General features: G+C 35.6%; 2 protein-coding genes across 4 annotated transcripts; one reads left to right on the forward strand and one right to left on the reverse strand.

The window, feature by feature from the left end:
* LOC131168313 (uncharacterized) lies at positions 1–27,794 on the forward strand. Of its 3 annotated transcripts, none has more exons than XM_058127644.1 (4): positions 1–393; positions 5,441–5,640; positions 14,070–14,299; positions 27,352–27,794. In XM_058127644.1, exons 1-4 carry the CDS (start codon positions 179–181, stop codon positions 27,628–27,630), a joined length of 924 nt encoding a protein of 307 aa, XP_057983627.1. In that variant the 5' UTR covers positions 1–178; the 3' UTR covers positions 27,631–27,794. The 3 variants fall into 3 exon arrangements, with proteins under 3 accessions (XP_057983627.1, XP_057983626.1, XP_057983628.1); XM_058127643.1 differs by lacking the exon at positions 5,441–5,640 and adding an exon at positions 754–953 and having other exon boundaries at positions 2–393; XM_058127645.1 differs by lacking the exon at positions 1–393 and adding an exon at positions 4,570–5,066.
* LOC131168314 (uncharacterized) lies at positions 17,046–22,239 on the reverse strand. Its single transcript, XM_058127646.1, has 3 exons — positions 21,969–22,239; positions 21,487–21,562; positions 17,046–17,398 (listed from the first exon to the last, which is right to left on the reverse strand). Exons 1-3 carry the CDS (start codon positions 22,016–22,018, stop codon positions 17,216–17,218), a joined length of 309 nt encoding a protein of 102 aa, XP_057983629.1. The 5' UTR covers positions 22,019–22,239; the 3' UTR covers positions 17,046–17,215.
* Positions 27,795–27,886: the final 92 nt, after the last annotated feature.

Raw genomic sequence — 27,886 nt, forward strand, 5'->3', positions numbered from 1 at the left:
GGAGGATCGAGACATTCTGCTGACGTAGAACACTGAGGAACGTTGGGATGTAACGTTCTTTTCTTTAAAAAACGTTGAATTGCGGAAATAAAGTTTCAACAAATATTTTTAAAATATTTTAATTAAAATAAAATAAAATTTGGAAAAAAACTACAAATTTTGAGTTCATTTTCCATAAATGGATGTCCACCTCGCCCCTGTGTTTGAATCACAGATCCTCTCGTCCGCGGATCGTAGAAGGTTTTGCGTTTCTGATCGATCGGTTGAGTCCTGGATTTTCGTTCTTGAATCGGTTTTGAGAATGGAGAATCACGTAAAGAAGGTGTTGATCACTTCCAATGGCGACGAGATTTCGCAGAACGTTGCTTATCATTTGGCAAAGCGCGGTTGCAGGTTTTTTCTTCTTTGGCCCTGCCTTTGCTTGCTTGGAAGATCTGAATGAAGAATATGATAGGGGAGAGAAACAAAGAAGAAAAAGAAAACATCGTGTTTTATTCTGTTTAGTGGGATTTCTAAGGTTGACAAACTTCCCTCACCGAGAGCGAATTATTGAGTTTGATATTATTATTTTTTAAAAATTTCATTCTTTTCTGTTTCTGGGTTTTTCTCAGCAGCCAAACAGAACAAAGCTTTTCGAATTTTGGGTACGGGCTTAAAACATCTGTTGAATATATATAGCTTATCAAAAAATAATAAAAATCTGTCACTATATATATGTTTTTTGGTTAATCTCTGCGTTCTTTTCATTATCAGGATAGTATTGATGGGGAAGGGGAGCTGCCTTCGAAGTATTGGTGAGAAAATAATGGGTTCTTTGAAGGGTGCGATGCCAATTGAAGTGGTTGGATTGGATATGGAAGAAGACAGGGAGGTGATTTTTAACGAGGCAGTGGACAAGGCATGCAGGCTTTTGGGGAATTTGGATGCTTTTGTCCATTGTTACACATACGAAGGTATGTAAAGATGATTGGCTTAACACTTTTATTGGTTTATTAATCGTGAATCAGTGACAACTAATATGAATTACAGCGAGATCTAAGAAGCACTGATTCTAACAGTCGACGTGCCACAGTAGGGCTATACAGTCTGATGATAAGAGTTAGTTTTTGTGAATTTAAGATTAGAAGTTGTTGCATTATGTGACTCATATCGAGTGAAATACGTATACAGAGAAAGTAGATTGATATCAAAAGAGGAGTGGAGTGGAGTGCAGAAAGTATAGAATATCGAGTGGAACGGAGCAACGATGTAATTTATTATTTTATTGGATTGGGTTGGGGGTGTGGGGGAAACGTCCCCGCAGTATGGTATGGGGGTATTTGAGGAATTTTTTCTAATACTTTATGCGATTAGGTTAGTATAAATATATGTGATATAATCCTTCTTTTATATAGTAAAATTTAGCAACCGTTCGCTCTTATAATCTTATTGATGTAGGCATAATGACAAATCACATTAAATTCGTGTATTTTGATTGCTTTATTTGTCTCTGCATTTTTTTATACTATTTATCATAGTTGCCTTACAATACATAAGTGAACATGTGTTTTTTCCCATTTTGTCTCCTTCCTCCTCTCTTCTCTCATTTCTTTTTTCTTCTTCTTCTTCCCCACTCGTTCACTCCCTATTTTCCGCTGAGGCATTACTTTCACCACTATTCTTTTCATAACCATTGCTCCTGCTCTGCATCGTTTGGTATCAAGCTGAACCATGTTCTCCATTCTTCCATTTTCAACACCCCATTTTCTCTTCTCACTACTGAATGATGCAAATCATAACTTAACTTCAAAGGAACTAGTCTAAGTCCCAATTAGGCCGGTTATGAGAGCACGAGTAAGAAAATTTAAAGCTGCACTCAACGGACTAATTCAAGAGGTATGGACTCAAGCAAATTCGTGGAGGCCCATTGAGCATGACCCACGTGAGCAACAAAGATTCATCAACATGATTCAAACTCTAGAAAAATCTGGCCAAGGCTAAGCTTAAATTGGCATGTTTAAATTGAGTCTGATTATAAGGCTTGCATGCCATTTATTTTCCTTTTATTTGTTTTGACTTTTATGGGCGTGTATGGCTGATAATACAATCATTTAAATCTCCCAACTTTCCTTTTCTAGTTTAGGCATGTGATCAGCCAATTAAAGGATTGATTGTCTTTTTTTCTTTCATGCAAGTAAGAGTTATTTATTTACCAATTCTTTTTCTTCCCCGGTTTTGTATTAAGTTCTAGCAGTTTTTGTAGAATTCTTGAACCATCCTCTTTTCTCCATCTTTGTAAGTTGTTTACGAGAGTTTGTTAGCTACCAAGTGATAATCTACAACAAAGGTGAAACTGAAGATAGTTTTAGAGCAATTGGAAGTCAAGTCTGAGATTTTGAATGAAGAGATTGAGAATTGTTGGGAATTGTGTTTAGGATCTGCCTGAAAATCAAATAACTTTTGTGAATCGTTTCTTGACCGTGATCACTTGAAAAGAATTAAACAAGAATGACTTGGACGATCCGGGGTATACTCTAAGGATCACTCTGATGTTTAAGTAAGAGACTCATGAAAGACTCTGAATTGCAACAGTAGAAAGGAATGAATATGAGTGAGATGTTTATCTCCTCTTCGAGTCTTCTTTTTATAGTAGTGGAGGTTGACCTCCATCAATTTGGTATTGATGGACATTATTATGCTTGTGGGGTTATAGGAGTTTTATGGATATTTATGTAAAGGTTTTGTAACTACTCTCTCTCATGAATGTGTGTGTATTAAAGTTTGAACATCAGTTATGTAGAGGGGTCTAATGGTGGATTTGTAACCGTTTCCCCTTTATGAGTATTAATTTTGGGTGTATCGGGATCCTTAGTGATGTATAGTTGCAAACTTGCAGTATATATACAGTAAAATTTTTCCTAAATGTGTTGCTAGGAAAACTATCTAGGTCACTATTATTTTAGTGGGATTTTTAATTTTCAAAAATAAGAATATATATTTAAAATAGTAGTCTTAAAATAATTTAAGGAGTATTAACTTTATTGACAATAAAAAAATGTTGCTACTAAATGTCTAAATCTTTCCTAATGAAAATTTAGTCTCTAGTGTATGCAATATTTGTGATTCGTTTCTAAATAAAAATGCAACTTAAAAACATGTCATTCAAAAAAGTTTATATTTGTCTGTATTCTGTCACGAGCTTATAAGTGTACTAAAAAGAATTTTTCATATAAGGATAGAGTTATGGCTATGCAACCATTCATTCAATCACTTTGGAACAAAAGTTAAAGCGACTTTTTTCTGTTCAATAAAGAACATATTCAAACTTTCTCTTAAAATCTAACTCTAACTAAACTGAACTTACTAGTTCAACAATGCAAAAATCAAATCGAACAAATTGTTCTTTTTCAACATGTAGTTGTAGCAAGTTATTTTCACTATACTATTTTCTTCTATTACATATTTGAAATTTACTAAACCCTAAACAATATTAGGTTAAATACAAATAATATTAATAAATAAATTTATAAAGTTCTATAGGGTCGGACCAATTTTTTTAAAGTTATAAATTTATTTTTAGTTTGATCAATTTTTGACTTGTAAAATTGAAAATCAAAGTAAATTATTTGAACCAAATCAAGTCATTTTAAGTTAAGTATACAACCGAATCGTTTAAATGAAGATGTTTCGAGCCGATCAATTTTATCAATTTTAAGACCTATTTGGTATTAGTGTTGTTTTTTGTTTTCTATTTATATTTCTACATAGTAAATAAATATATTATAAAAACGCATTTGTTTATATTGTCAATTTTCTGTTTTTGCTGTCGATTTTTAGTTGTTTGCTAAAAAATTGAAAATTAGATTTTGTAATTTTTAGTTGTTTTGGAAACCAGTTACTAGAAATTTTAATATTTAGAAATAGTTTTCTTGGATTAAATTATTTATTTTATACACTTTTAAATTAAAATAAAAAGTTAAATAATTATATGCATTTAAATATAATTAAAATAAATATTTTAAAAAATAATAATAAAGCAAATTAAAAAATACTTTTACTATTTTTCAATTATTAGTAAATTTTGAAAGCAGAATGATTTAGTAAAATAATTACAATAAAATTTATTTTTATTATAGTAATTTTTTAATATGTATTATTTGTAATTTTATTATTTAATTATATTTTTATGATATTATTCAAAAATGAGTATTTTTAATTAAATTTTAAATTTTAATTAATTTTATAAATATTAATTCAATATGTTACTAATTTTTAACTTTTAGTCTCTATTTCTTATTTTTGATTTTCATTATTTTAATTATTGACAGTGATAACAAACTACTTTTTAATTGATTGTTTTTATAACTTTAGATAAAGTATATTTTTTTAATCAATAAAATAGTTATGATTACGATATTTAATAAATCAAAATTGATAATACCTCGTTAGAATTGAGTCGGTAGAATTTTATAGTATATCGAAGAGACACTCAATTCTGTCTTGTGATCAATTTTTGGCTCGTAAAATAAAAAATCGAGCCAAATACACTTGGCTATAGCTATTTCAAGTTAAATATCCTACGAACCATTTAGATAAAAACATTTTCTTTGGATCGAATTTTTCGATTTTAACCTATTGTCACGATAATAGAATCAGTGATTCGGTTCCACGCCCACGGTAAGCCGGGGGCACAGGATTCTTCCCTCTCACTGCAGCGCTCTTTGCACCTTGCACCTTGCAATTTTCAGTTGGTTTCTCCTAAGAGGAAAGTCCAGATCGTCATTGCCGTTTGAATTGCGATCACACATTCCACGCGCTTAGGGTTTTGGCCCACTGACATTCTCGTACCTAATTTTCAGTTAATTTTTCTCCATAAATGGATGCCCACCGCGCCCCTGTGTTTGAATCACAGATCCTCTCGTCCGCGGATCGCAGAAGGTTTTGCGTTTCTGATCGGTCGAGACCTGGAATTGCGTTCTTGAATCGGTTTTGAGAATGGAGAATCACGTGAAGAAGGTGTTGATCACTTCCAATGGCGACGAGATTTCGCAGAACGTTGCTTATCATTTGGCAAAGCGCGGTTGCAGGTTTTTTCTTCTTTGGCACCGCCTTTGCTTGCTTGGAAAATTTGAATGAAGAATATGATTAGGGGGGGGGGGGGGGGGAGGGAGAGAAACAAAGAAGAAAAAGAAAATATAGTGGGATTTCTAAGGTTGAAAAACTTCCCTCACCGAGAGTGAATTATTGAGTTTGATATTGTTATTTTTTTTTTTAAATTTCATCTTTTCTGTTTCTGGGTTTTTCTCAGCAGCCAAACAGAACTAAGCTTTTTGAATTTTGTGTGCGGGCTTAAAATATCTGTTGAAAATATATAGCTTATATTAAAAAAAAAAATCTGTCACTATATATATGTTTTTTGGTTCCCTTTTTTGGTTAATCCCTGCGTTCTTTTTATCATCAGGATAGTTTTGATGGGGAACGAGAGCTGCCTTCGAAGTATTGGTGAGAAAATAATGGGGTCTTTGAAGGGTGTGATGCCAATTGAAGTGGTTGGATTGGATATGGAAGAGGACAGGGAGGTGATTTTTGACGAGGCAGTGGACAAGGCATGCAGGCTTTTGGGGAATTTGGATGCTTTTGTCCACTGTTACACATACGAAGGTATAGATGATTGGCTTAACAGTTTTGTTGGTTTATTAATAGAGAATAAGTGACAACTAATCTGAATTACGGCGAGATCTAAGAAGCACTGATTCTAACAGACGACAAGTGCGTGCCACAGTATGGCTATACGGCTAATGATACGATAATTTTTGAAAAACAAGAATAAAACATGGCCAGGAGACATAACTTAATTGACTTTAGGAAATACACATATAGGCAAATTTAGTATTTGTTTTTTCCTCTTAGATGTAAAATATTGCAGTAACTAAATTTATGATGGATTATAGGGATTATCAATGAGCATTCTACAAATTGAATTCATTGCCTGCATTCATATTTCATAGTTTAACACCACACATCTATTAAAGTACCGTTAGATTTTTAACATAGGCGTAAATGTATCGTCAATAATGAAAATTCACCTAATAACAAAAAACGAAAAACAAAAAACAAAAAACAAATGTGTGTAGTTTACTTGTATTAAACTTAAGATGTAAAATATTGCGATAACTAAATTTATGATGAATTATAGGAATTATCAATGTGCATTCTATAAATTAAATTCATTTCCTGCATTCATATTTCATTGTTCAACACCACACTTCTGTAAAAGTACTGTCAAATTTTTAACATAAGCATAAACACTCATTAATAATGAAAACTCACCTAATAACAGAAAGCAAAAAACAAATTTTTTTAGTTTACTTGTATTAAGCTTATGTTTATTTGGGGTTTTGTTTGTATTAGATGTGTCTTTTTTAGTGATTCATTTGTAATTTTGTGTATTTTAGGGTTTTTGTGTAATTTCTTGTAATTTAGATTTTTCTATAGACAGGGTCTGAAAGCCATGTAACTATGTAAGAGTTAGTTTTTGTGAATTTTAGTTTAGAAGTGAACATGTGTTTTCCCCCATTTTATCTCCGTCCTCCTCTCTTCTTCCTTATTTATTTTTTCATCTTCTTCTTCCCCACTCCTCTCTATTCACTCCCTATTTTCTGCCGGGGCATTACTTACACCACTGTTCTGTTCATTACCCTTGCTGCTGCTCTGCATCATTTGGTATCAAGCTGAACCGTGTTCTCCATTCTTCCATTTTCAATACCCCATTTTTCTTTTTGACTCTTCTTTTTCTTCCCCTGTTTTGTATTAAATTCTAGCAATTTTTCTAGAATTCTTGAACCATCTTCTTTTCTCCATCTTTGTAAGTTTTTTAGGAGAGTTTGTTAGTTACCAAGTGATAATCTACAATAAAGGTGAACCTGAAGATAGTTTTTGAGAAATTGGAAGTCAAGTTCAAGGTTTTGAATGAAGAGATTGAGAATTGTTGGGAATTGTGTTTAGGATCCTTAGTGATGTATAGTTGCAGACTTGCAGTATATACATATTAAAAAAATCAGCAACGTGGTGAATAATGTTGTGTTGTCTGCAAAAGTGGAGTTGTTTGGTGGGTTAAAACAAAACATTGAGAATGCTCTTTAGAGACTATCCCTAATGTTTTGAGTAGGCCAACAACTGAAGTTGCTGCCTTGGATAAGAGGCAGACTGAATTTTCCTACCAAATAGGAAAGTGGTATAGCTGCTGTTGTTTCTTATACTTTTGAGTTCCGCGAAGGCCAAAATGATCATTTGAGAAAGGGAATTAAATTAGAAGTTTTATATTTTAATGGTGATAGTTCTCTGATGGATTTGATGATTGAGTGTTTTCTTTGGAGTGCTGTTTTCAATGCTAAGACATTGACATGATTTAAGCTCAAAAGTTAAAGTTATATCTTGCGAATCAAAATTTAAAGAAATGGCTTGAGTTTCACGGATTACATAATAGGAGATCTTCAAAAGCAGGAGATTTGGTTAGATCCAACTACCATGAGCTTCATCTGCAGCTCTTTGATTTGAAGCGAGAATACAAGATGATTCTAGTAGGTTTTATCATTATGCTACTTGGCCAACATAGAATGGGAAAAGGATGTGATGGTTACTTTGTATAGAAAAAGGTTGAAGCCATCCATTGCATCCAATCTTGCTGTGTATTGTCTTATTACAGATGCAATACAAGTTGCCACTCAAATAGAGGTGGGCATGTTATGTAATCTTCCTACTTCCTAGAGCTGCATTGACCCTTTTGTTGAGTTGTGCATGAAAAGTTAGCTGAGCACTTGTGTAAAAGAGTTCAAACTACTATCCATTGGAAGAATCCTAAGCATTCCGAAACAACTTCTAAGGTCCAACCAGCAATCACATGCTTCAAATGCCAGGGTTTTTGGCATCAAGCTGCACAATGTCATAACCAAGTCATGGCTACTTTAAAAAAGAAAAGAAATGAAAAGAAAATAAAAATATGGTGATGCTATCCAAGTAATTGAAGTTGAGATAGAAGTTCCAAGTGACTTTGATGATGATGGTAATGTGAAAAATTGTTTAGTACTTCGACCAATACTTTTTTCCCACAAGGTTAAAGAAAGTGAAGATTGGAGACATACCAGCATCTTGAGGTGATTTTTTCATAAGCATCTTTGTACTTTGGTGGTTGATCCTCATAGTTGTACAAATGTAGTTTTTGGAGAATTTGTGAAGTTAAATTTGGGTGTTGAACCATGGGGCTGATTCATACAAAATTGCTTGGGTGAATGAGTCCAACTCGAAGGTCCATGATTCATTGTGCACTTACCTTCAATATTGATTCAAATGTGGAGACAGTGTATTGTGATATTCTTCCTCTTAAGATTTTCTTATACCTTTTTTGGGCTGTCCATGGTTGTTTGGTGGGAGGGTTAAGCATGATTCCTATGAAAAATTCTTATATCCTCTTCATCGGCAAGAAGTTGATGCCATCTTGAGCTTGTCCACTCACTAAAGTAAAGTGCACTATTGATGCTTGATGCTTTTCCCAACTTGACATAGTCGAGTTATATTTGGAACGAGGGAACTGATGTAGGATGGGAAGTGGATGATGGGATGGATCATTTTGACCCAATTTGGAGACCAATTTCATAGAATAAGGTCAAGGATTTTCAGGTCCTAAACCCAAACGTGTGTAGTTTATTAACGTTAGGCTGATGAGTATTTAAGGGTTTATTTGTATAGATGTGTATTTTTAGTGGTTCCTTTGTAATTTCATGTATCTTTAGGGGCTTGTGCAAATTCTTGCTATTTAGGCTTTCTTACAAATAAGGTACAAAAGCCATGCAAGAGTTAGTCTTTGTGAATTTGAATTGTGACGGGCGGTGTGTACAAGGCCCGGGAATGAATTCACTGTCGTATGGCTGACCGGCGATTACTAGCGATTCTGGCTTCATGCAGGCGAGTTGCAGCCAACAATCCGAACTGAGGGGTCCGTGACCCCTCGATGCCGAAGGCGTCCTTGGGGCAATCTCATAGTTCCTACGGGGCGGAGATAATGGGGTCAGTCCATGGATTTTCCTTCCTTTTGCCGCATTTCGCTCAAAGAAGAAGATTATTCTTTTACGCGGATCCAATTACGATCTTATAATAAGAACAAGAGATGTTTCTCGATCAATCCCTTTGCCCCCCATTCTTCGAGAATCAGAAAGATCCTTTTCAATTTTAAATTTGTTCATTTGGAATCTGGGTTCTTCTACTTCATTTTATTTTTATTTACTTCAGGAAACTAGGATTAGATTAGCAACTAGGGACACTTACGGGTAAAAGCATGGAAATTGTGGATGCAATGATTATAAGAAGAATTAATATAATTTGCCTTCAAGAAACTAAGTGGGTGGGGGAGAAAGCTAGAGAAATCGATAAATCAGGATTTATATTTTGGTACACTGGAAAAGAAAAATATAAGAATGGAGTAGGCATTATTATAGACAAAAACTTAAAAGATAGCGTTGTGGATGTAACTAGAGTAAGGGATAGAATTATAAAAATCAAGATGGTATTAGGACAAGAGATAATAAATATCATTAGTGCTTATGCTCTTCAAGTTGGCTTAGTAGAAAATCTTAAGAGACAATTTTGGGAAGATATGGATGGTATTATACAAGGCATACTAGGGACTGAGAAAATATTTATAGGAGGAGATCTGAATGGACACGTTGGAAGAGATAATAAAAATTATGAGAGGATACATAGAGGATATGGATATGGAGACAAAAATGAGTCAGGGGAGATGATCTTAGACTTTGATATGTCATATGATTTTAGTATAATGAATACTTGCTTTAAGAAGAGAGAAGAACACTTAATAACCTTTAAAAGTGGACAAAATAGAAGTCAAATAGATTTTTTTTTTTTAACTAGGAGGGTAGATCGTTTATCATGCAAAGATTGTAAAGTTATTTCATGTGAAAGCCTAACCACACAACATAGAGTCTTAGTGTTAGATATATGTATTAAAAAATGGAAGAAAAAGGATAAAATAAACCAGTGTAGGAGAACTAGATGGTGGAACCTAAAAGGAGGAAATATAAGAAAATTTAAAGATAAAATGATCAAAGATGGGGATTGGACCTTAGAGGATGGGATAGATACAAATACTCTTTGGAATAGATTAGCTAGTTCTATTAAAAAGATAGCAAAAGAGATTTTAGGTGAATCGAGGGGAAGATTCTTGAATAGTAAAAAAAGTTGGTGGTGGGATAAAGATGTACAAAAAATCATAAAGAAAAAAAGAATTTGGTATAAAACGTGGCAAAAAGGTAGAAATAGAGATAACTTTGAAAAATATAAGGAGGCAAGAAAAGATGCAAAAATGGCCGTTAGTGAAGCTAAATATAGATCATTTAATAGTTTGTATGATAGATTAGGTACAAAAGAAGGGGAAATAGATATATTTAAACTTGCTAAAGTTAGAGAAAGGAAGAACAAGGACTTAGGAAATATAAAATGCATAAAAAGTGAGGATGATATTGTGTTGGTTAAGGACGAAGATATTAAAGAAAGATGCAAAGTTACTTTAGTAAGTTGTTTAACGAAAACCAAATAGAAGGCTTAAACTTAGAGTTGTCAAATGAGGAAAAGACTAAAAATATAAGATTTATTCGCAAAATTAGAGTTAACGAAGTTAAGTTTGCACTAAAAAGGATGAAAAATGGGAAAGCTATGGGACCAGATAACATTCCAATTGAAGTTTGGAAATGCTTGGGTGATAACGGAATTATATGGTTAACTAATTTATTTAATACAATAGTAAAAACTAAGAAAATGCCAAATGAATTGAGGAAAAACACTTTAATACCTATATATAAAAATAAAGGAGATATTCAAAATTGTAATAACTATCGTGGAATTAAACTTATGAGTCATACGATGAAACTATGAGAAAGAGTTGTTGAACAAAGATTAAGGTTAGAAACAGAGATCTTAGAAAATCAATTTGGTTTTATGCCTGAGAGATCTACCACAGAAGCTATTTATCTTTTAAGAAGATTAATGGAAAAGTTTAGGGAAAAGAAGAGGGACTTGCATATGATATTTATTGACCTTGAGAAAGCATATGATAAGATTTCTAGGGAAGTTCTATGGTGGGTTTTAGAAAAAAAAAAAGGGTATATGTTGTAGGTATACCGATGTCATTAAGAATTTGTACGATGGAGTAATGACTAGTGTAAGGACTATAGATGAAGAAACTAGAGAATTTCCAATTACCATAGGTGTACATCAAGGATCTGCTTTGAGTCCTTATCTCTTTGCTTTAGTGATGGACCAATTGACTAAGAGTATTCAAAAGGAGGTTCCATGGTGTATGTTGTTTGCAGATGATATTGTATTAATTGACGAAAATAGGGATGGAGTAGAGGCTGAGTTAGAATTATGGAGAAAAACTTTGGAATTTAGAGGCTTTTTGATAAATAGAAATGAAACAAAATATATGAAATGTAATTTTAATAATGATAGGAGGAATATTGGAGACAAAGTTAAACTTGATGATGAAGAAATAAATAGCACTTGTAGATTTCGATACCTTGGATCTATTATGCAAGTTGAAGGAGAAATTGAAGATGATGTAATGCATAGAGTTAAAACAGGTTGGATAAAATGGAGAAGTGCTTTAAGTGTGCTATGTGATCGTAAAATACCCTTAAAATTGAAAGGGAAGTTTTATAGGACAGCTATAAGACCAGCTATGCTATATGGATCGGAATGTTGGGCGACGAAGAAACATAATATCTAAAAAGTAAAAGTTGCCGAGATGAGGATGCTTAGATGGATGAGTGGTATAACATTGAAAAATAAATTAAGGAATGAACATATTCGTGGTAAGTTAGGTGTAGCTCCTATAGAAGATAAGATAAGGGAGGGACGATTCAGATGGTATGGACACTTGCAACGTAGGCCTTATAGTGCACCTGTGAGGAAGAGTGACTTAGTTACTGTGGGGGGCAGTAGAAGGGGTAGTGGTAGACCTAAAATAACTTGGGAGGAGATAGTAAATAAGGATTTAATATTCTTGAATCTATCAAAATAAATGGTTCATGATTGCATAAATTGGCGGAAAAGGATTCATATAGCCGACCCCACTTAGTGGGACTAAGGCTTGGTTTTGTTGTTGTTGTTGTTTATTATTTTCTTATTTTTCCCTCTCTTCTCCCTTCCATCATTCCTTAAGTCGTTTCCCATTTTGACAAAAGACCCATACCCAAGTTCCATAGCTTTGGGTCAGCTATCCTGATCATGATTTTCCTACCCCTAGAGGGAAAGGTCCTTCCCCTTTAGGCCGGTTGTGGGCGAGGAGGGATTCGAACCCCTGACACTGTGGTTTGTAGCCACGTTGACAGGTGAACATGTGTTTGTTCCCCCATTATACTTCCTTCTTCCTTCATCCATCTTTCTTCTTTCTTCCACTGTCCTCTCTATTTCTCCCCAATTTCCCCCTTGGCAGTACTGTTATTGCTTTTCTGTTCATCACCCTTGCTGCTGCTAGTGCATCAGTAAGTCTTCAATAATAGAGATAGTATGGATTATAGTTTTTCAATTGTACCTTTTGATAGATTAGATTTAGATGCAATAACTGTACCCAATATACTTTTCAATAATCAAATTGATCAGATAATGTTAGCCGCATGATCTTGAAAATGTTAATTACTGTCAAACTTTATTAACTAAAATAGTAATTTGAAGTGGGGTTTGAAATAGTTCCTGATATCTGATCGTCTTGATATTTGACATGCATGGCAAGAATAAGATGATAACATGATCAAATGCAGGATTATTGAAACTTCTCAAAGTTATTGAGAAGTTTAAACATAAAAAGATACACTCCAGGGATAAATGGATCCCTACTCTGTCGATGTCTGAAAATATATTGGAAACTTGACAAGCAGTGTAAAGGTTGCTGCAAGTGTGCCCTTTTCATTTGTTCAAACACATATAAGTAGCTTTGGGTCTGGTGGTCCTTAAGTTAGCCTGCTGACAAATTTATGCATCCAAAGCCTCTCCAGCACTCATGTTTTTAATCGTCCAAAGCTGAATTCTTACTGCTACTAAGGAGACAAATTCGATTTTATTAATTAGAGTTGCATTTCAATCAAAAATATTTGGAATTGTAAAATAGTCAGACAGAAATCAGGGACTACATGAATTTCATAGCAATTTCAAAATGGGGGAGGGGCAAGGTGGAAGGTTTACAATATATTAGCAACATTATAATGTCATCTAGAATACTGCAGTTCTACAGCCATTCTATTCTCTAATTTAATATTTTTGGCATGTGGACTGTGATGTAGTTACCTGCTCTGCGTATCACGTTATTGAGTGAAATGCAATTTCTAATTATTGGAAGCTTTGAATAGTAGGGGAAGAACTGACCATATTTTATTTTTTGAACTGGTTGTTATCAATGAGCACTGCTTCCCTTTTTCCAGCACAACATTTGAGTATAGCTTTCACTGGAGACCATGCTAACAGACTGTCTTGTGTAGTGCACTTCACCTTGAATTCAGGATATTTAGTGATTTTTTGTGTATTAATAAGATAGCATGTTTACATAGAAACTTGAAAAAGAAAATGAAGTTGATTGGCACATATTATTTGTTTTCCTGCATAGATGAATTCAAGGGGTAAAAGAAACTGGCTTCACCTTAGGTTTGGCAAAAAGACACGGACCTCTCCTGAGCCTGAGGTTTAAAAAATCCCAAAGATTTCCTACCAGGTTTCAAAATTTACACAGATCTCCTTTGAGGTTTGCTAAAAAGACACAAACCTCCTTTTATATTTGACAAAAGACAAAATTTTTGAGTTGTATAAGTGTCTCAAAAATCAAATGTCAGGGAAGGATTGTGGGATTTTTGAAACTATAGGAGAGGTCCTTGTCTTTTGGTCAAGCCTTAGGGGGGAGGTTGGTGTCTTCTGCTCTAAATTCAATGATCATGGATCTCCTTATGTGGACTGGTGAGAGTTCTGTGATGCTAAGTGTGAATATCTTTATTGAGAGTGACTCCAGCAGCAGATTTATTGCTCTGTAACAGGAAAGATGAAGGATATCCTGCAATTATCTGAAGATGAGTTCAAAAAGACAGTGAAGATAAATTTCATGGCTGCTTGGTTTCTTTTAAAAGCTGTTGGGAGAAGTATGCAGGATCACAAATCGGGAGGATCCGTTGTGTTTTTAACCTCAATTATTGGTGGTGAGAGAGGGATCTACAAGGGAGCTGCTGCATATGGTTCATGTTTGGCAGGAGTGGACCAGTTAGTTAGGGTAAGAGAACTTTAATGAGCATTTCTTTATGTCTAGTCATTTACTATCTCTGCCAAAACATTTTACATATCAGAACTCATCCTTATAAGAACACTATATTGAAAGCTATAGATCACATTTGATATTAACTCTATAAATTGTCTTGAATTCTTGGGAGTTGGGGGGTGTTTTTGGTGGTTCTCAACATTTTGGAAGCATTTCAATCTTGAAAGATGTAAGTTCTTCTTGCTTATGTCTTGTGATTCACAGGTTAATTGTTGCTATATTGCAGCTGTCGTTTTCCTGCTTTATTGTTATTATTTTTATTACTTATAAATCAGAAAGCAACTTTGTTTTTTTGCTCAAAACATATTATAAAATTTTTCACTTGATATTTTATAGACTGCACTGCTAGATTCTTACACGTCTCCATTCATGTGAGAATGATGTTGACTTCATGTTGTGTCCACTAATATGAGTAATGCAAATTCCTCAATTTTATGAGTAATTCCAATTCCTCAATTTTATTTATACTGGGTTATAATTATGATTTATCTATGGGACTACCCTTGTTAGGAGACTTGAGCCTGATACTTGCCCAGTTATGTCGTTGGATCACTTTGATACTGTTTTAACCACTGGTTGGCACATTCAAACCATGATGTGCAACTGCAATAGAAATTGAATTGCAATTTCAATTAACTGCAGCAGTGAAGAGAATTATTGAAAAAATTAAATAAAAATTTTATGTTATTTTATTTCATCCATATGTTGGTTTTGGAGGGTAGATTTCAAAATTTCCTAATGAAATCTGAAATAGATCTTGTTTGATATGCACAGCAAAACAAGAAAAGGGAAAAGGAGTCCTGTTTTGGATTTTTTTTTAAAAAATTTTGGACCCGAGAAGAGGCAACTAAATAATTTTCTTGTTACACATACCTTTTTTTGGGGGAGGGGGGGTTGAATGGAAGGAGAAAAGATTATCAGAAAGGAAAAAAAAAAAATTTAGAGAGTGCATAATGTCCTTCCATAGGTTGTATCCTGGAAATTCTGAGGCCCAAGACAAAATTAATACTTGATTTCATTTTTTTAATGTCTCCAAAAATATCAAATTATGGAATCTCTTCTGAAAAATCCAATTCAGGAAAGAAAGAGAGACCGAATTGTGAGAGACGGAGAGTAGAGAAGGGGAGAAGAAGAATATGGACAGAACAGAACAGGAAGGCAGGATAGACAAAGAACAGAACAGAGATGGGAGGAGGAAGATGAAGGAAGAATAAGAAGCAGAAGGAAGAAACCAGAGAGAGAGAGAGAGAAACTGCATAGCAATTCTGATTTCAAATGATAACGGTGCACTAACTTACATGTCCAGCTACTATTACTAACACATATTTACAAAATATCCCCAACTAAATACATAATTACAAAATATTTTGAGGTAGTCTTTGAGAGCATGAATTTTGGATCTTAGATTTGGATTTGGGTGAATTTGGACAAATTTCAATACAGTTTTATACATCATTGTTAAAGATTGATATTCATTGTTGGCCCACGACCTAATAGCTTAAGCCTTTAGGTAAATTGGTAATCTAACATGGTTTCAGAATTAGTTTCCAGGAGGTCCTGGTTGTAGTCTTGTTGCCTGCTTTTACTATATGGTATTTAAAAAAAATTATTGTGTTCCCTATCATAGGTGTTATTTATCCTGTGTTTATCTCTCCACATGTTGTTGGGCTGCACGTGCAGGGGAGTGTTAAAGCTTGATATACATTGTTGGCTCACAACCTAATAGCTTAAGCCTTTAGGTAAAGTGGTAATCTAACAATCATTTTATCTAAATTCAAAACAACTCCAAATTCAAGAACATGGAGTGAAGGTATTTAAAGTACACAAATAAACCCAAAGTAACTAAAATATCTAAATTTACTAATTTAAAACAAAACCCTTGATTTCTAAATCTTCAAACAAGATATGGTCCCCTAGAATAATTCGCAAGCGATCTACTATCACAGGAACTGATTTTTGTTTGGAAAAAATATTTAAAGAAACTTAAAAATTAGAGCCCCTAGTGTGCAACTCGTGTGTCTCATGGTTCAAGGTATTAAGCCTTTTGAGAAGAGCTTCAAAGGCTTTGCTTCTAGGCATTTCTTGGGTTGCCTCAGAGTTTGAGGCGTTATTTGGTGTAATGTGAGCTTCGAAGGGCGCAAATTCATCATGTTTGGGATCTTAGAGATTTTTGAGCAATCTTGTAATTTATTATTTTTCAAGATTCTTTCCTATTTCTGTAGCATTTTATGTATTAGATATTTTTGAGCAATCTTGTAATTTATTATTTTTAAGGATTCTTTCCTATTTCTGTGGCATTTTATATATTAGTATTTTAATAGGCAATAATTTACTAGATTCTTGGGTTTTTGATGTGAACCCGTGAGATCGGAATCCCTTGAACCCACAAACCAATTGAAAACTTGCCCAAGAACGCCAAAATCAAGTCAAGATGATCTAGACTCGTTGAAATCTTGTTTCAAGAACCTAGATTTGGTGAGAACGCCACAAAGGTTTGACCTTTGATGAGTTCTAGGTCCATTCAAGGACAAGTAGAGAAAACTTTATTCACACTCAACTTGTGGAGAATGCAGCTACAAGTCTGTTTTTAAATCGCTCCATGAAACCCTAGGGCCAACCAGGCTTGCAGCAATTAAAAGACATGGGCTGAACATCTCAAGCCCAAAACACCCTAAACTACACGCCTATAACTATTAAAAGATGCCCACCTAATAAATTAAATAGGCCCAAATGCCTACAACCATAGAGACATAAAATAGGACCAGTCTACACTAAACCACTAGGCAATGCCGCCCCCCTCTGTAGCTTGTATCACATGGATTAAAGCTGGTTCCACTTCTTTCCAGTCCATCTTGAATGTTGGGGTCCTACTTAATAAATTTGCGAACTCGGCCCAAGTGGATTGCACCAATCCTTGCATTGCTTCCTTAATCTTCTTAGCTCTTGACTTTGTGATTGGCCCATTTGGAACTTGCAAGGGATCTTTAAGACTCGGTCCACCATGGCGCCCATCATTCCTCCTCTCCTTAAAAGGATTCGACCTCGAATCATCACCTACATCAAAGAGAGAAAGATCAGAGACATTGAAAGTAGCAGAGACATTATACTCACCTCGAAGATCCACTTTATAAGCATTATCATTAATTTTATTAAGGATTTGGAAAGGTCCATCTCCTCGAGGATGCAATTTAGTCCTTCTATGAGTTGGGAATCTTTTTTTGTGCATGTGAACCCAAACCCAATCTCCTGGTTCAAAGATGACATGCCTTCTCCCTCTATTGGCTTGGGAAGCAAACTTTTCATTCTTCTACGCAATTTGAAGCCGTACCCTCTCATGAATTGACTTCAATAATTCGGCCTTCCTATGTCCATCCAAACTACTCCTTTTATCAATAGGTAAAGGCATCAAATCTAAAGGAGTAAGTGGATTAAAACCATAAACAATTTCAAAGGGAGAATAATTAGTAGTATGCATAGTCCTAAACTCTATAAATGGCAAACAATCCACCCAAGTTTTTAAATTCTTTTGAATGATAGTGCGTAAGAGTTGAGTTAGAGACTTAAAGTCCTATTGACTACTTCAGTTTGTCCTAGTGGAAAATAAAATTTTGGTACCTAATTTTCCCCACAAAACCTTCCAAAAGTAGCTGAGGAATTTAACATCCCTATCAGAAACAGTACTCCTAGGTACACCATGGAGTCGCACTACTTACTTAAAAAACAAATCAGTTATGTTTGTGGCATCATCTGTTTTATGGCATGGAATGAAATGTGCTCTTTTACTAAATCTGTCCACTACCACAAAAATAGAATCTCTACCTTTTTTTTTGTCCTAGGCAGCCCCAAAACAAAGTCTATAGATATGTCTACCCATGGCTCACTAGGAACAGGTAAGGGTGTATACAACCCATGTGGTAAAACCTTAGATTTGGCATTTTTACATGTAATGCACCTACCACATATTCGAGTGACGTCTCTTCTCACCTTAGGCCAAAAGAAATGTTCATGTAAAATTTCTAAGGTTTTTTGGACACCAAAGTGTCCCATTAATCCCCCACCATGTGCCTCACGCACCAATAATTCACGCATTGAACAATTTGGCGCGCACAATTTGCTTTCTTTAAACAAATAATCATATTGCTTGCAAAACTACCAAATGCCGCTTTATCACACGCCATATACATATCAGAAAAATCAGCGTCATTGGCATACACTTCTTTCACATTTTCAAACCCAAGCATTTTAGCACTCATAGAAGTAAGAAGTACATACCTTTGTGATAAAGCATCAACAACAATGTTCTCCTTACCTTGCTTGTAACGGATGACATAAGGAAAGGTCTCGATGTATTCCATCCATCTAGCATAAGTTTTTTCTCATTTTAATTTTATTATTTAATAAAATATTAAATAATACTTTGTTTGGGAAAAGATTTCCCATTTTAAGGCTTACGTAATCTCGCAAGTTGGGGCTGCGAGATTTGTTGGGGTTGCGAGATTTAAACAAATCTCGTAGGTTGGTCCTGTGAGATTTAGGAAATTTTTTTGAAAAAATAAATTTGCATGGGACAGAGGATTCTAGAAGAAGGAGAAGAAGAAGTAGCGCAGTAGCAGCAACACAAAATATGAGAGTTCGTCTTGCGACAACGTGAGCAGGAGTTGCCAGCCGTTGCAGATGGGGGAGAGATGATTTTGGCTGCCAGAGTTGGAAAGAAGAAAGAAGATAACAACGGGCTCCTCAGTTCCTCCACCACAACCCCACTGATTTCGAGGGGGAAATAAGAAAGAAGAAAACGCTCGAGGAGCGGGAGCTTCCCTAGGAGGAGCATGCCGGCCGGTACTTTGTTTGCTGGGTTGGTGCTTTACCTAGCGGTCGCTAGCCAACCTAGTCTTTAACCAGTAGGCCTCGCCTATAAAAGGCCACGCATCATACACACGGAATAAAAAGAAACAAGGACAGAGACGACAAACAAAGAAGAACTCAGGGAATAGGAAACAAAGAATAGAGGAGGAAGAAGACAAAGGAAAAGACCTGAGAAAGGTTGCATGGAAAACAAGTGTGGGAATGCATGGTAATACATTGCCGCGTGGAAGTTCATATACATATATATATTGCATCCTGTCAAATATAATCAAAGATGAATTCGGGATGAGTGAACCTGATGAATTGCATGGGTGAGTACATTAATTCGTGGACATATGGCATGTGAGGTGGTAGTAGGTGATAAAGAGATTTGCATGCATGAATTGATTTTGTGCTAGTGTAAGGAGTTCTGTGTTTTGAATATAATATATTTGCCCCTGGGCATATGCTCGGGTGGTAAGGACGGAGTCTCGTAGGCCGCTTGACGGAGAGGTTAAGGGTTCCAACCCTATAGTCCGAGTGTACATCCGCGATTTACTCCTACACGTGTGGAGGGTGCCGTGCGTGCAGGTGTGGGATTAGTCTCTCTCGTCGGTCCCGCCAGGTTGCATGCCAGGTTGTGTGCCCCGAAGGGGAGTGTCCACTGGAGAGTCCGCTAGTAGTGATAGGGATGAGATGAACCCGACGTAATAAAAAAAAGTACTATATTTTATTAAACAATGATAATATGTAATATAATAACAACAATAGTAATACTATTACACACGCACAAATAAACACTTGCTAACACATATTTATTAATACATTCTGATATTGCACTTGCATACACAAGGCCACATAATAAGAAAAAATGCATCCACGGTTTTACAAGCTAAGGACGTAATATATTCACATGCATGCATTTACTTGGCTTTACCCATGTTTCCCCAATATTATATTCAAAACACAGAACTCCTTACACTAGCACGAAATCAATTCATGCATGCAAATCTCTTTATCACCTACTGCCACCTCACATCCCAAAATATGTCCACCAATTAATGCACTCACCCATGCAATTCATTAGGTTCACTCATCCCAATTTCATCTTTGATCATATTTGACAACATGCAACATATATGTATATGAACTTCCACATGGCAATGCATTACCATGCATTCCCACACTTGTTTTCTATGCGACCTTTCTCGGGTCTTTTCCTTTGTCTTCTTCCTCCTCTGTTCTCTGTTTCTTGTTCCCAGAGTTCTTCTCTGTTTCTCCTCTTTGTCCTTGTTTTTTTTTTTATTCCGTGTGTGATGCGTGGCCTTTTATAGGCGAGGGCTATTGGTTAAAGACTGGGTTGGCTAGCGACCGCTGGGTTAAGCAGAAACCTGGCGGACAAAGTACTGACCGGCGTGCTCCTCTTGGGGAAGCTCCCGTTCCTCAGGCGTTTTCTTCTTTCTTCTTTCCCCCTCGAAATCACTGGGGTTGTGGTGGAGGAACTGAGGAGCCCACCGTTTTCTTCTTTCGTCTTTTCGATTCTGGCAGGCAGAATCATCTCTCCCCCATCTGCAACGGCCGGAAACTCCCACTCACGTTGTCGCAAGACGAACCCTCATATTTTGTGTTGCCGCTACTGCTTCTGGAATCCTCTGTCCCATGCAAATCTATTTTTTCAAAAAATTTTCCTAAATCTTGTAGCCCCAACGTGCGAGATTTGTTTAAATCTTGCAGCCCCAACTTGCGAGATTACGTAAGCCTTAAAATGGGAAATCTTTTCCCAAACAAAGTATTATTTAATATTTTATTAAATAATAAAATTAAAATGGGAAAAAAGTCCATCTAGCATGTCTCTTATTTAATTTACCTTGACCCTTGAGATGCTTCAATGATTCATGATCAGTGTGGATCACTAACTCCTTAGGCCAAAGGTAGTGTTGCCACGTCTCTAGAGTCCGAACAAGAGCATAAAGTTCTTTGTCATAAGTGGGGTAATTCAAGGCCGCCCCACTTAGCTTCTCACTGAAGAAAGCTATGGGCCGCCTATCCTGCATCAAAACGGTTTCAATTCCCATTCCTGAAGCATCACATTCAATCTCTAAAGTTTTGTTAAAGTTAGGTAATGCAAACGTAGGTGCAAAATATAACCTTTTTTTAATAGTAGCAAATGCATTCACTTGATCAATCCCCCAATGAAATCCAACATTCTTTTCAATTATTTCAGTGAGTGGTGCAGCAATGGTGCTAAAATCCTTAACAAAATGCCTATAAAAGCTAGCTAAATTATGAAAGCTTCTTACCTCAGTGATGCCTTTAGGCTTTGGTGACTCCTTGATGGCCTTGACTTTCTCTTCATCCACCTCAATACCTTTTGTTCTAACAACATAATCAAGAAAAATAACTTTTTCCATACCAAAGATACATTTCTTAAAATTAGCATACAACTTTTCACATCTCAACACATAGAACACACATCTCATATGCTCAATATGTTCATATAAGTTCTTGCTGTACACTAGGATATCATCAAAGTACACAACTACAAATTTGTGTATGAATGCTCGTATTGCATGGTTCATTAATCTCATGAAAGTACTAGGCGCATTTGTAAGTCCAAATGGCATAACCACTGATTCATAAAGTCCATATTTAGTCTCATTCATCTCTCTTTCATTCTAATTTGATGGTATCCACTTTTAAGATTTATTTTACTAAAAATACATGAGCCATGCAATTCATCAAGCATATCATCTATTCTAGGAATGGAATGACGATACTTTACCGTAATATTGTTGACCGCTTTGCAATCAACACACATCCTCCAAGTCCCATCCTTCTTTGGCACTAGTACTGCACATGGGCTCATGCTCTCTCTCACGTACCCCTTGCTCATCAAATCTTCAACTTGCCTTTGAAGCTCTTTTGTCTCTGCTGGATTAATCCTACAGGCTGGTCGATTTGGAATAATGGCTCCAGGTACGAAAGCAACTTGATGCTCAATGCCTCTAATGGGCGGCAACCCACTTGGCATCTCCTCCGTAAATACATATTTGAACTCCTGCCACAAAGAAACAGCCAAACTAGGAAGAGATTGGTTAGTTTCATCAAGATTAAGATAATATTCTTTGTAAACAAGAAAAATCATAGGCTGGTCTGTTAAGAAAGAGATTAACCTCATTCTCCTTTGCAAAAAACTCATCTTTGTCTTTTCATTTCTCTCCGCAGGTTCTCTTTCTTTTTTCTCTCGTGGCTCCACTCTCTTTTCTTTATTCTCAGCCACCTCTATATTTTCTTTTTCACTCTCTCTTTTTCTCTCTCGTGGCTCTACTCTATTTTCTTTATTCTCAGCCACGTCTCTATTTTCTTTTTCACTCTCTCATTTTCTTGAGGTTTCGGCCTCACCCTCATTTTTCTTTTCTCTCGTTTTTCTTTCTTTTGTTTCGGCCTCACCCTTTCTTTTTTTCTCAATCTTTCTTTTCAGCTTCAGTTGGTCCTTATAGACCTGTTTTGGGGTTAAAGGAGCAAGCTTGATTGTTTTCCCATCCTTTACAAAGCTGTACCTGTTCCTAAAACCATCGTGAATCACCCTCCTATCATATTGCCTCCCCAACAAAATATGGCCAGCATGCATAGGAACTACATCACAATGCACCTCATCACTATACCTCCCAATGGTAAAAGCTACCAAAACTTGTTTATTGACCTTGACCTCCCCACATTCATTCAACCATTACAACTTATAAGGTCTAGGATGCCTCAGTAAAGGTAAGCTCAACTTCTTAACTAGGGTGGTACTAGCTACATTGGTGCAACTTCCCTGGTCTATAATCATATTACGCACCTTGTTTACATAACATCAATTATGAAATATGTTCTCTCTCTACTGCTCCATTTCATCTACCTTAATTTGCGTATAAAGAACACGCCTGGCAACAAGAGATTCACCTTCTATGGGATATTCCACTCCATCATCATCACTAGCATAGACCAACTTGGGCATCTCATCACTATTGTCCTCATTCTCAGTTATCACCTCCCCATTGTCACGCATAACCATCACCCGCTTGTTTGGACATTGAGACACGATGTCTCTTGAACCCAAACATTTAAAACATTTAATATCTTGATTCCTTGAAGGTTGGAAATCTACCTTGGGTTTGTTCTTGCTAGTTCCCTCATCTTTTCCCTTAGAGGGTTTGGCCTTCCCCTTTACTACAACTCGATCATTTCTATCCCACTTTGGTTTCCAAGGAGTGCTAGAAACTGAAGTATACCTTGCTGCCCCCTTTCTCTTGAACTGCCTCTCCACCTTCATAGCCATGTGTACCATGTCTTCTATCTCCACATAATGCTGCAACTCAACTACATTGGCAATATCCCTATTCAAACCACTAAAGAATCTGGCCATTGTGGCTTCTCGATCCTCTTCTACATTAGCCCGAATCATCGCCCACAAACAAATTGAAAACTTACCCAAGAACGCCAAGAATCAAGTCAAGATGATCTAGACCCTTGTGTAAGGTTTTGTAATTTTTTGGTAGAGGTCTCCATAGTAGTGGCTAGGTACAAATCTCCGCCTCATGAGAGCTTTCAACTCACCCAATGTTTCTACAGGTCTTTCATGATTCCTCCTCCTATTGGTCACTAATTGATCCTACCAATTAATTGCATAATCAGTGAACTCGATTACCGCCAGCTTCACCTTTTTCTCCTCTGAATAATTGTGACAAGCAAAAATCAACTCTATTTTCTTCTTCCACTCTAAATAGACTTTAGGGTCAGTCCTACCTTGGAAAGATGATATTTTTATTTTGATGCTCCCAAGGTTCCTATCTACCCCATCTCGGCCTCTTGGATTTCACCTAGGTCCTCCTCCATGCCTACCTCCTCTAGGTCTGCCCATTCCACCCATTTCAACTTCAGATGCTATGTCCTCCTCATCCTCTTCTTTGTTCTCATACTCATTTTCAATGCTAGGCTCATGTCTCCTCCTATCTCGCCCACCTTGCAGATTTCTAATCGCTACGTTTTACTGATCCATCCTATCCCTCACCTCCCCCAACACCAAATTCAACAGTTCAAATTGTTGTTGCATGGCTTGCAACACAAAGAATGAGTTATCCACCTCCTCCTTAGGTGTTGAGTCATTCTTATGAGACATTTTTTAATGCGCTGCAAAACAAGAATGTTAGTGGTAAAACCTCACACACTCCCTTATGTGTTTACGATCAAATATTGTCACTCCACTTGTGTTTCACTCTTTTCGCCTTCCAATACTATTCTTACCCACTCTTGCCTTTTACCTCACCTGTTTTCCCTTTCAAGTTCTTTAAGAACTAGTTGAACTAAATCAAGACACAACCTTGTATTATTCCAACCAGCAATAGATTCAAGAAACAAGAAAGGAATAAAATGACACGGGTCTTTAGGAATTTGTACGGTTACAAATTCAAATTCAAATTCAAATTCAAATTCAAATAACGTAATAAGAAGATCCTAGGCTATCAAATAGCAGATTTAATTTGTACGAGGAAAAAGAGCAATTGGGAAACAAGATATTAAAGATGATATATTCGACCCCTTTGAAGATAAAGATCAATCAACACCAAATCACTTCAATTTTCGGATTCTAAAGTATTCCCAACAGTCATTTCTGTTTTTTTTTTTTTAATTATAAATTTTGAACTATGCAGCAACCTTTGAATACGCTGCCTTTATATATAGATTCTGAAAATTTTCGAAAAAGATTGCAATTTCCTAAAAATATTGATCTGATTTCAACAAGAAGAAACGGAAATAGAAGGAATCAAAATTCAAACCAAATATTATAGATATGGAAATTAAAGCAAAGATTGTGTAATCAATTAAAGAAACAGAAATAGAAGGGATCAAAGCAAAGATTACAGATCTGGAAATTTTAGATCCAGAAATTAAAGCAAAGATTCATGTAGTCAATTAAAGAATTCGCAGATCTGAATTCTTGAAACAAGAACACGAGTAATAAATTGTGAAAATCACAGATCTGAATTCAAACACACGAAATTAGCAAGAATGAAGAAGGAATCACAGATCAAAATAGAAAACCCTAGAACATGCCCAAGACAAAAAAACCAAATGCAAGAATTAAAAAGGATAAATCAAACTTGATTTGGAACCTGAGCTCTGATACCAAATGATGTGAACCCGTGAGATCGGATCCCTTGAACCTACAAACAAATTGAAAACTTACCCAAGAATGCCAAGAATCAAGTCGAGATGATTTAGACCCGTTGAAATCTTGTTTCACGAACCTAGATTCGGTGAGAATGCCACAAAGGTTTGGCCTTTGATAAGTTCTTAGTTCATTCAAGAACAAGTAGTGAAAACTGAAAATTCTCTATGAAGAAAAACTTCATGCACGTTCAACTTGTGGAGAATGCGGCTACAAGTCTATTTTTAAATCCCTCCATGAAACCCTAGGGTCAACTAAGGCCCGTAGCAATTAAAAGACATGGGCTGAACATCTCAAGCCCAAAACACCCTAAACTACACACCTATAACTAATAAAAGAAGCTCACCTAATAATTTAAATAGACCCAAACGCCTACAACCATAGAAACATAAAATAGACCCACACGCCTATACTTAATGAATTAAAGAGTCTACACTGAATCACTAGGCTATGCCGCTCCCCTCTGTAGCATGTATCACATGGATTAAAGTCGGTTCTTCTTCTTTCAAGCCCATCTTGAATGTTAGGGTTTTGCTTGATAAATTTGCAAACTCGGCCCAAGTGGATTGCACCAATCCTTGCATTGCTTCCTTGATCTTCGTAGCTCTTGACCGTGTGATTGGTCCATCTGGAACTTGCAAGGGATCTTCAAGACTCGGTCCACCATGGTGCCCATTAGTTTTAGTTGTTAGGAAATAAATAACCTAGTGTTATTTAGAGGCTGTTTGGTATCAATGTTAAAAATTAGAGAAACGAAAATCAGAAATGAAAATAAAAATCCAGAAATAGAAACTAAAAACTAGAAATCGGAAACTTGTTTGGTTAACATTTATAAAACAAATACAAATTAAAAACTTAATTTAAAAAATGTTCATTTTCATCTTTAAATCAAAATTTATAAAAATATGATTAAAATAATAAAATTACAAATAATACACATTAAAACATTACTATAATGAAAATAAAATTTATTATAATTATTTTACTTAATTGTTCTACATTCAAAATTTACTTTACAATAAAAATTTTATTAGACATGACAATTGAAAAGTAGTAAAGGTGTTGTACTTAGCTTTATTACTGTTTTTTAAAATTTATGTTTATTTTTCTTTGAATTATATTTAAATTTGTATGATCATTTAATTTTGATTTTAATTTAAAAGTGTATAAAATGAATAATTTAATCCAAAAAATTATTTCTGGATGATAAAATTTTTGACAATAGGTTGCTAAAACAATTGTAGTTTTTAGTTTTATGGAAACAACTGAAAATCGACAACTGAAATAGAAAATTGACAACAGAAACAAACGTATTTTTATAATCTATTTTTCACTCTGGAAAAATAGAAACAGAAAATAGGAAACAACAATAATACCAAACAAGTCCTTAGGTTTCCTTTATTTGCTTGATTTCCTTGCATACTAGGCCTATAAATATGTGATTATTGAAATAGGATTTCAATTGGAGTTGAATTATGAAATGAATGAGTTTAAGGGTTTATCCTTTTACTTTTGGAGGCATTTCTTGAGTTTGGCCTTGAGGCAGTTCTTAAGGAATTTGTAAGGGCAGTCCAGTGCATGAAGCTCCATTATATGTGAGGTTTGGGGAAGGGGTGGACCATGATGGCCTTACCTTACATTTTTGTTACAAACTGTTTCCATGCCTCGAACTCATGACTTGTAGGTCACACGATGACAACTCTACCATTGTGCCAAGGCTCCTCTTCTTAAGGAGTTTGTGTGGGCATTTATAGGTTGGCATGCCCTTTCAGTCCATCTTTAAATTAAGCATTAGTATTAAGAACTCTGGTGTGATCTGTGTTATGGCTATTCCCAATTGAATCTTCTCATTTTCTCCTTTTATTTAGATATTTTTTATTTTATGTATATTTTTTAATAATTACAAGCACTGAATTGAACGATATATGATGCCATCTCCTATCACTGTTCTTAGTTGTCAGCAATGGATTTGGGAAAATATCAGATCAGGGTTAATGCAATTGCTCGCGGCTTGCACCTTGGAGACGAGTACCCAATGTCGATGGGAAGGGAAAGGGCGGAGAAGCTGGTCAAAGAAGTCAATCCACTCCACAGATGGCTCGATGTTAAAAATGATTTGGCCTCAACTGTAATCTATCTGATTAGTGACGGTGCGCGTTACATGACTGGGACAACCATATTCGTTGATGGTGCCCAGTCTCTTGTACGGCCTAGAATGAGATCTTATATGTGATTTTAATTTGTGAAAGGTATGCTGGAATGGTAACAGGCAGGCTCTATACACCCCCACCCCCCAGTGTTTGGAATAAATGATTTGCTCTACAAATGTGTTCATTGTAGAAACTACACATCTTTTGTTCGTTAATGATTAGCAAATGTCAGTCACATCTTTTGGTACTGATTTTGACTTCATGTAACTAGGATGGTTCTTTGCGTTCTAAATCCTTTTGTTTTTAAGCCTCTTTGATTGGGTTCTGATGCAATAAAAC

This window comes from Malania oleifera, chromosome 11, assembly GCF_029873635.1.
Source record: "Malania oleifera isolate guangnan ecotype guangnan chromosome 11, ASM2987363v1, whole genome shotgun sequence".
Classification (NCBI taxonomy): domain Eukaryota; kingdom Viridiplantae; phylum Streptophyta; class Magnoliopsida; order Santalales; family Ximeniaceae; genus Malania; species Malania oleifera.

Coding starts and splice junctions, on each gene's coding strand:
- LOC131168313 (XM_058127644.1), top strand. CDS start 179: ATGGATGTCCACCTCGCCCCTGTGTTTGAATCACAGATCCTCTCGTCC. Junction 5,641..14,069: donor CCACTGTTACACATACGAAG/GTATAGATGATT, acceptor GCTCTGTAACAG/GAAAGATGAAGGATATCCTG. Junction 14,300..27,351: donor GAGTGGACCAGTTAGTTAGG/GTAAGAGAACTT, acceptor CACTGTTCTTAG/TTGTCAGCAATGGATTTGGG.
- LOC131168314 (XM_058127646.1), bottom strand. CDS start 22,018: ATGGGACTTGGAGGATGTGTGTTGATTGCAAAGCGGTCAACAATATTA. Junction 21,563..21,968: donor AAGCGGTCAACAATATTACG/GTAAAGTATCGT, acceptor TTATGTTGTTAG/AACAAAAGGTATTGAGGTGG. Junction 17,399..21,486: donor AGCCTAAAGGCATCACTGAG/GTAAGAAGCTTT, acceptor TCTTTGATGTAG/GTGATGATTCGAGGTCGAAT.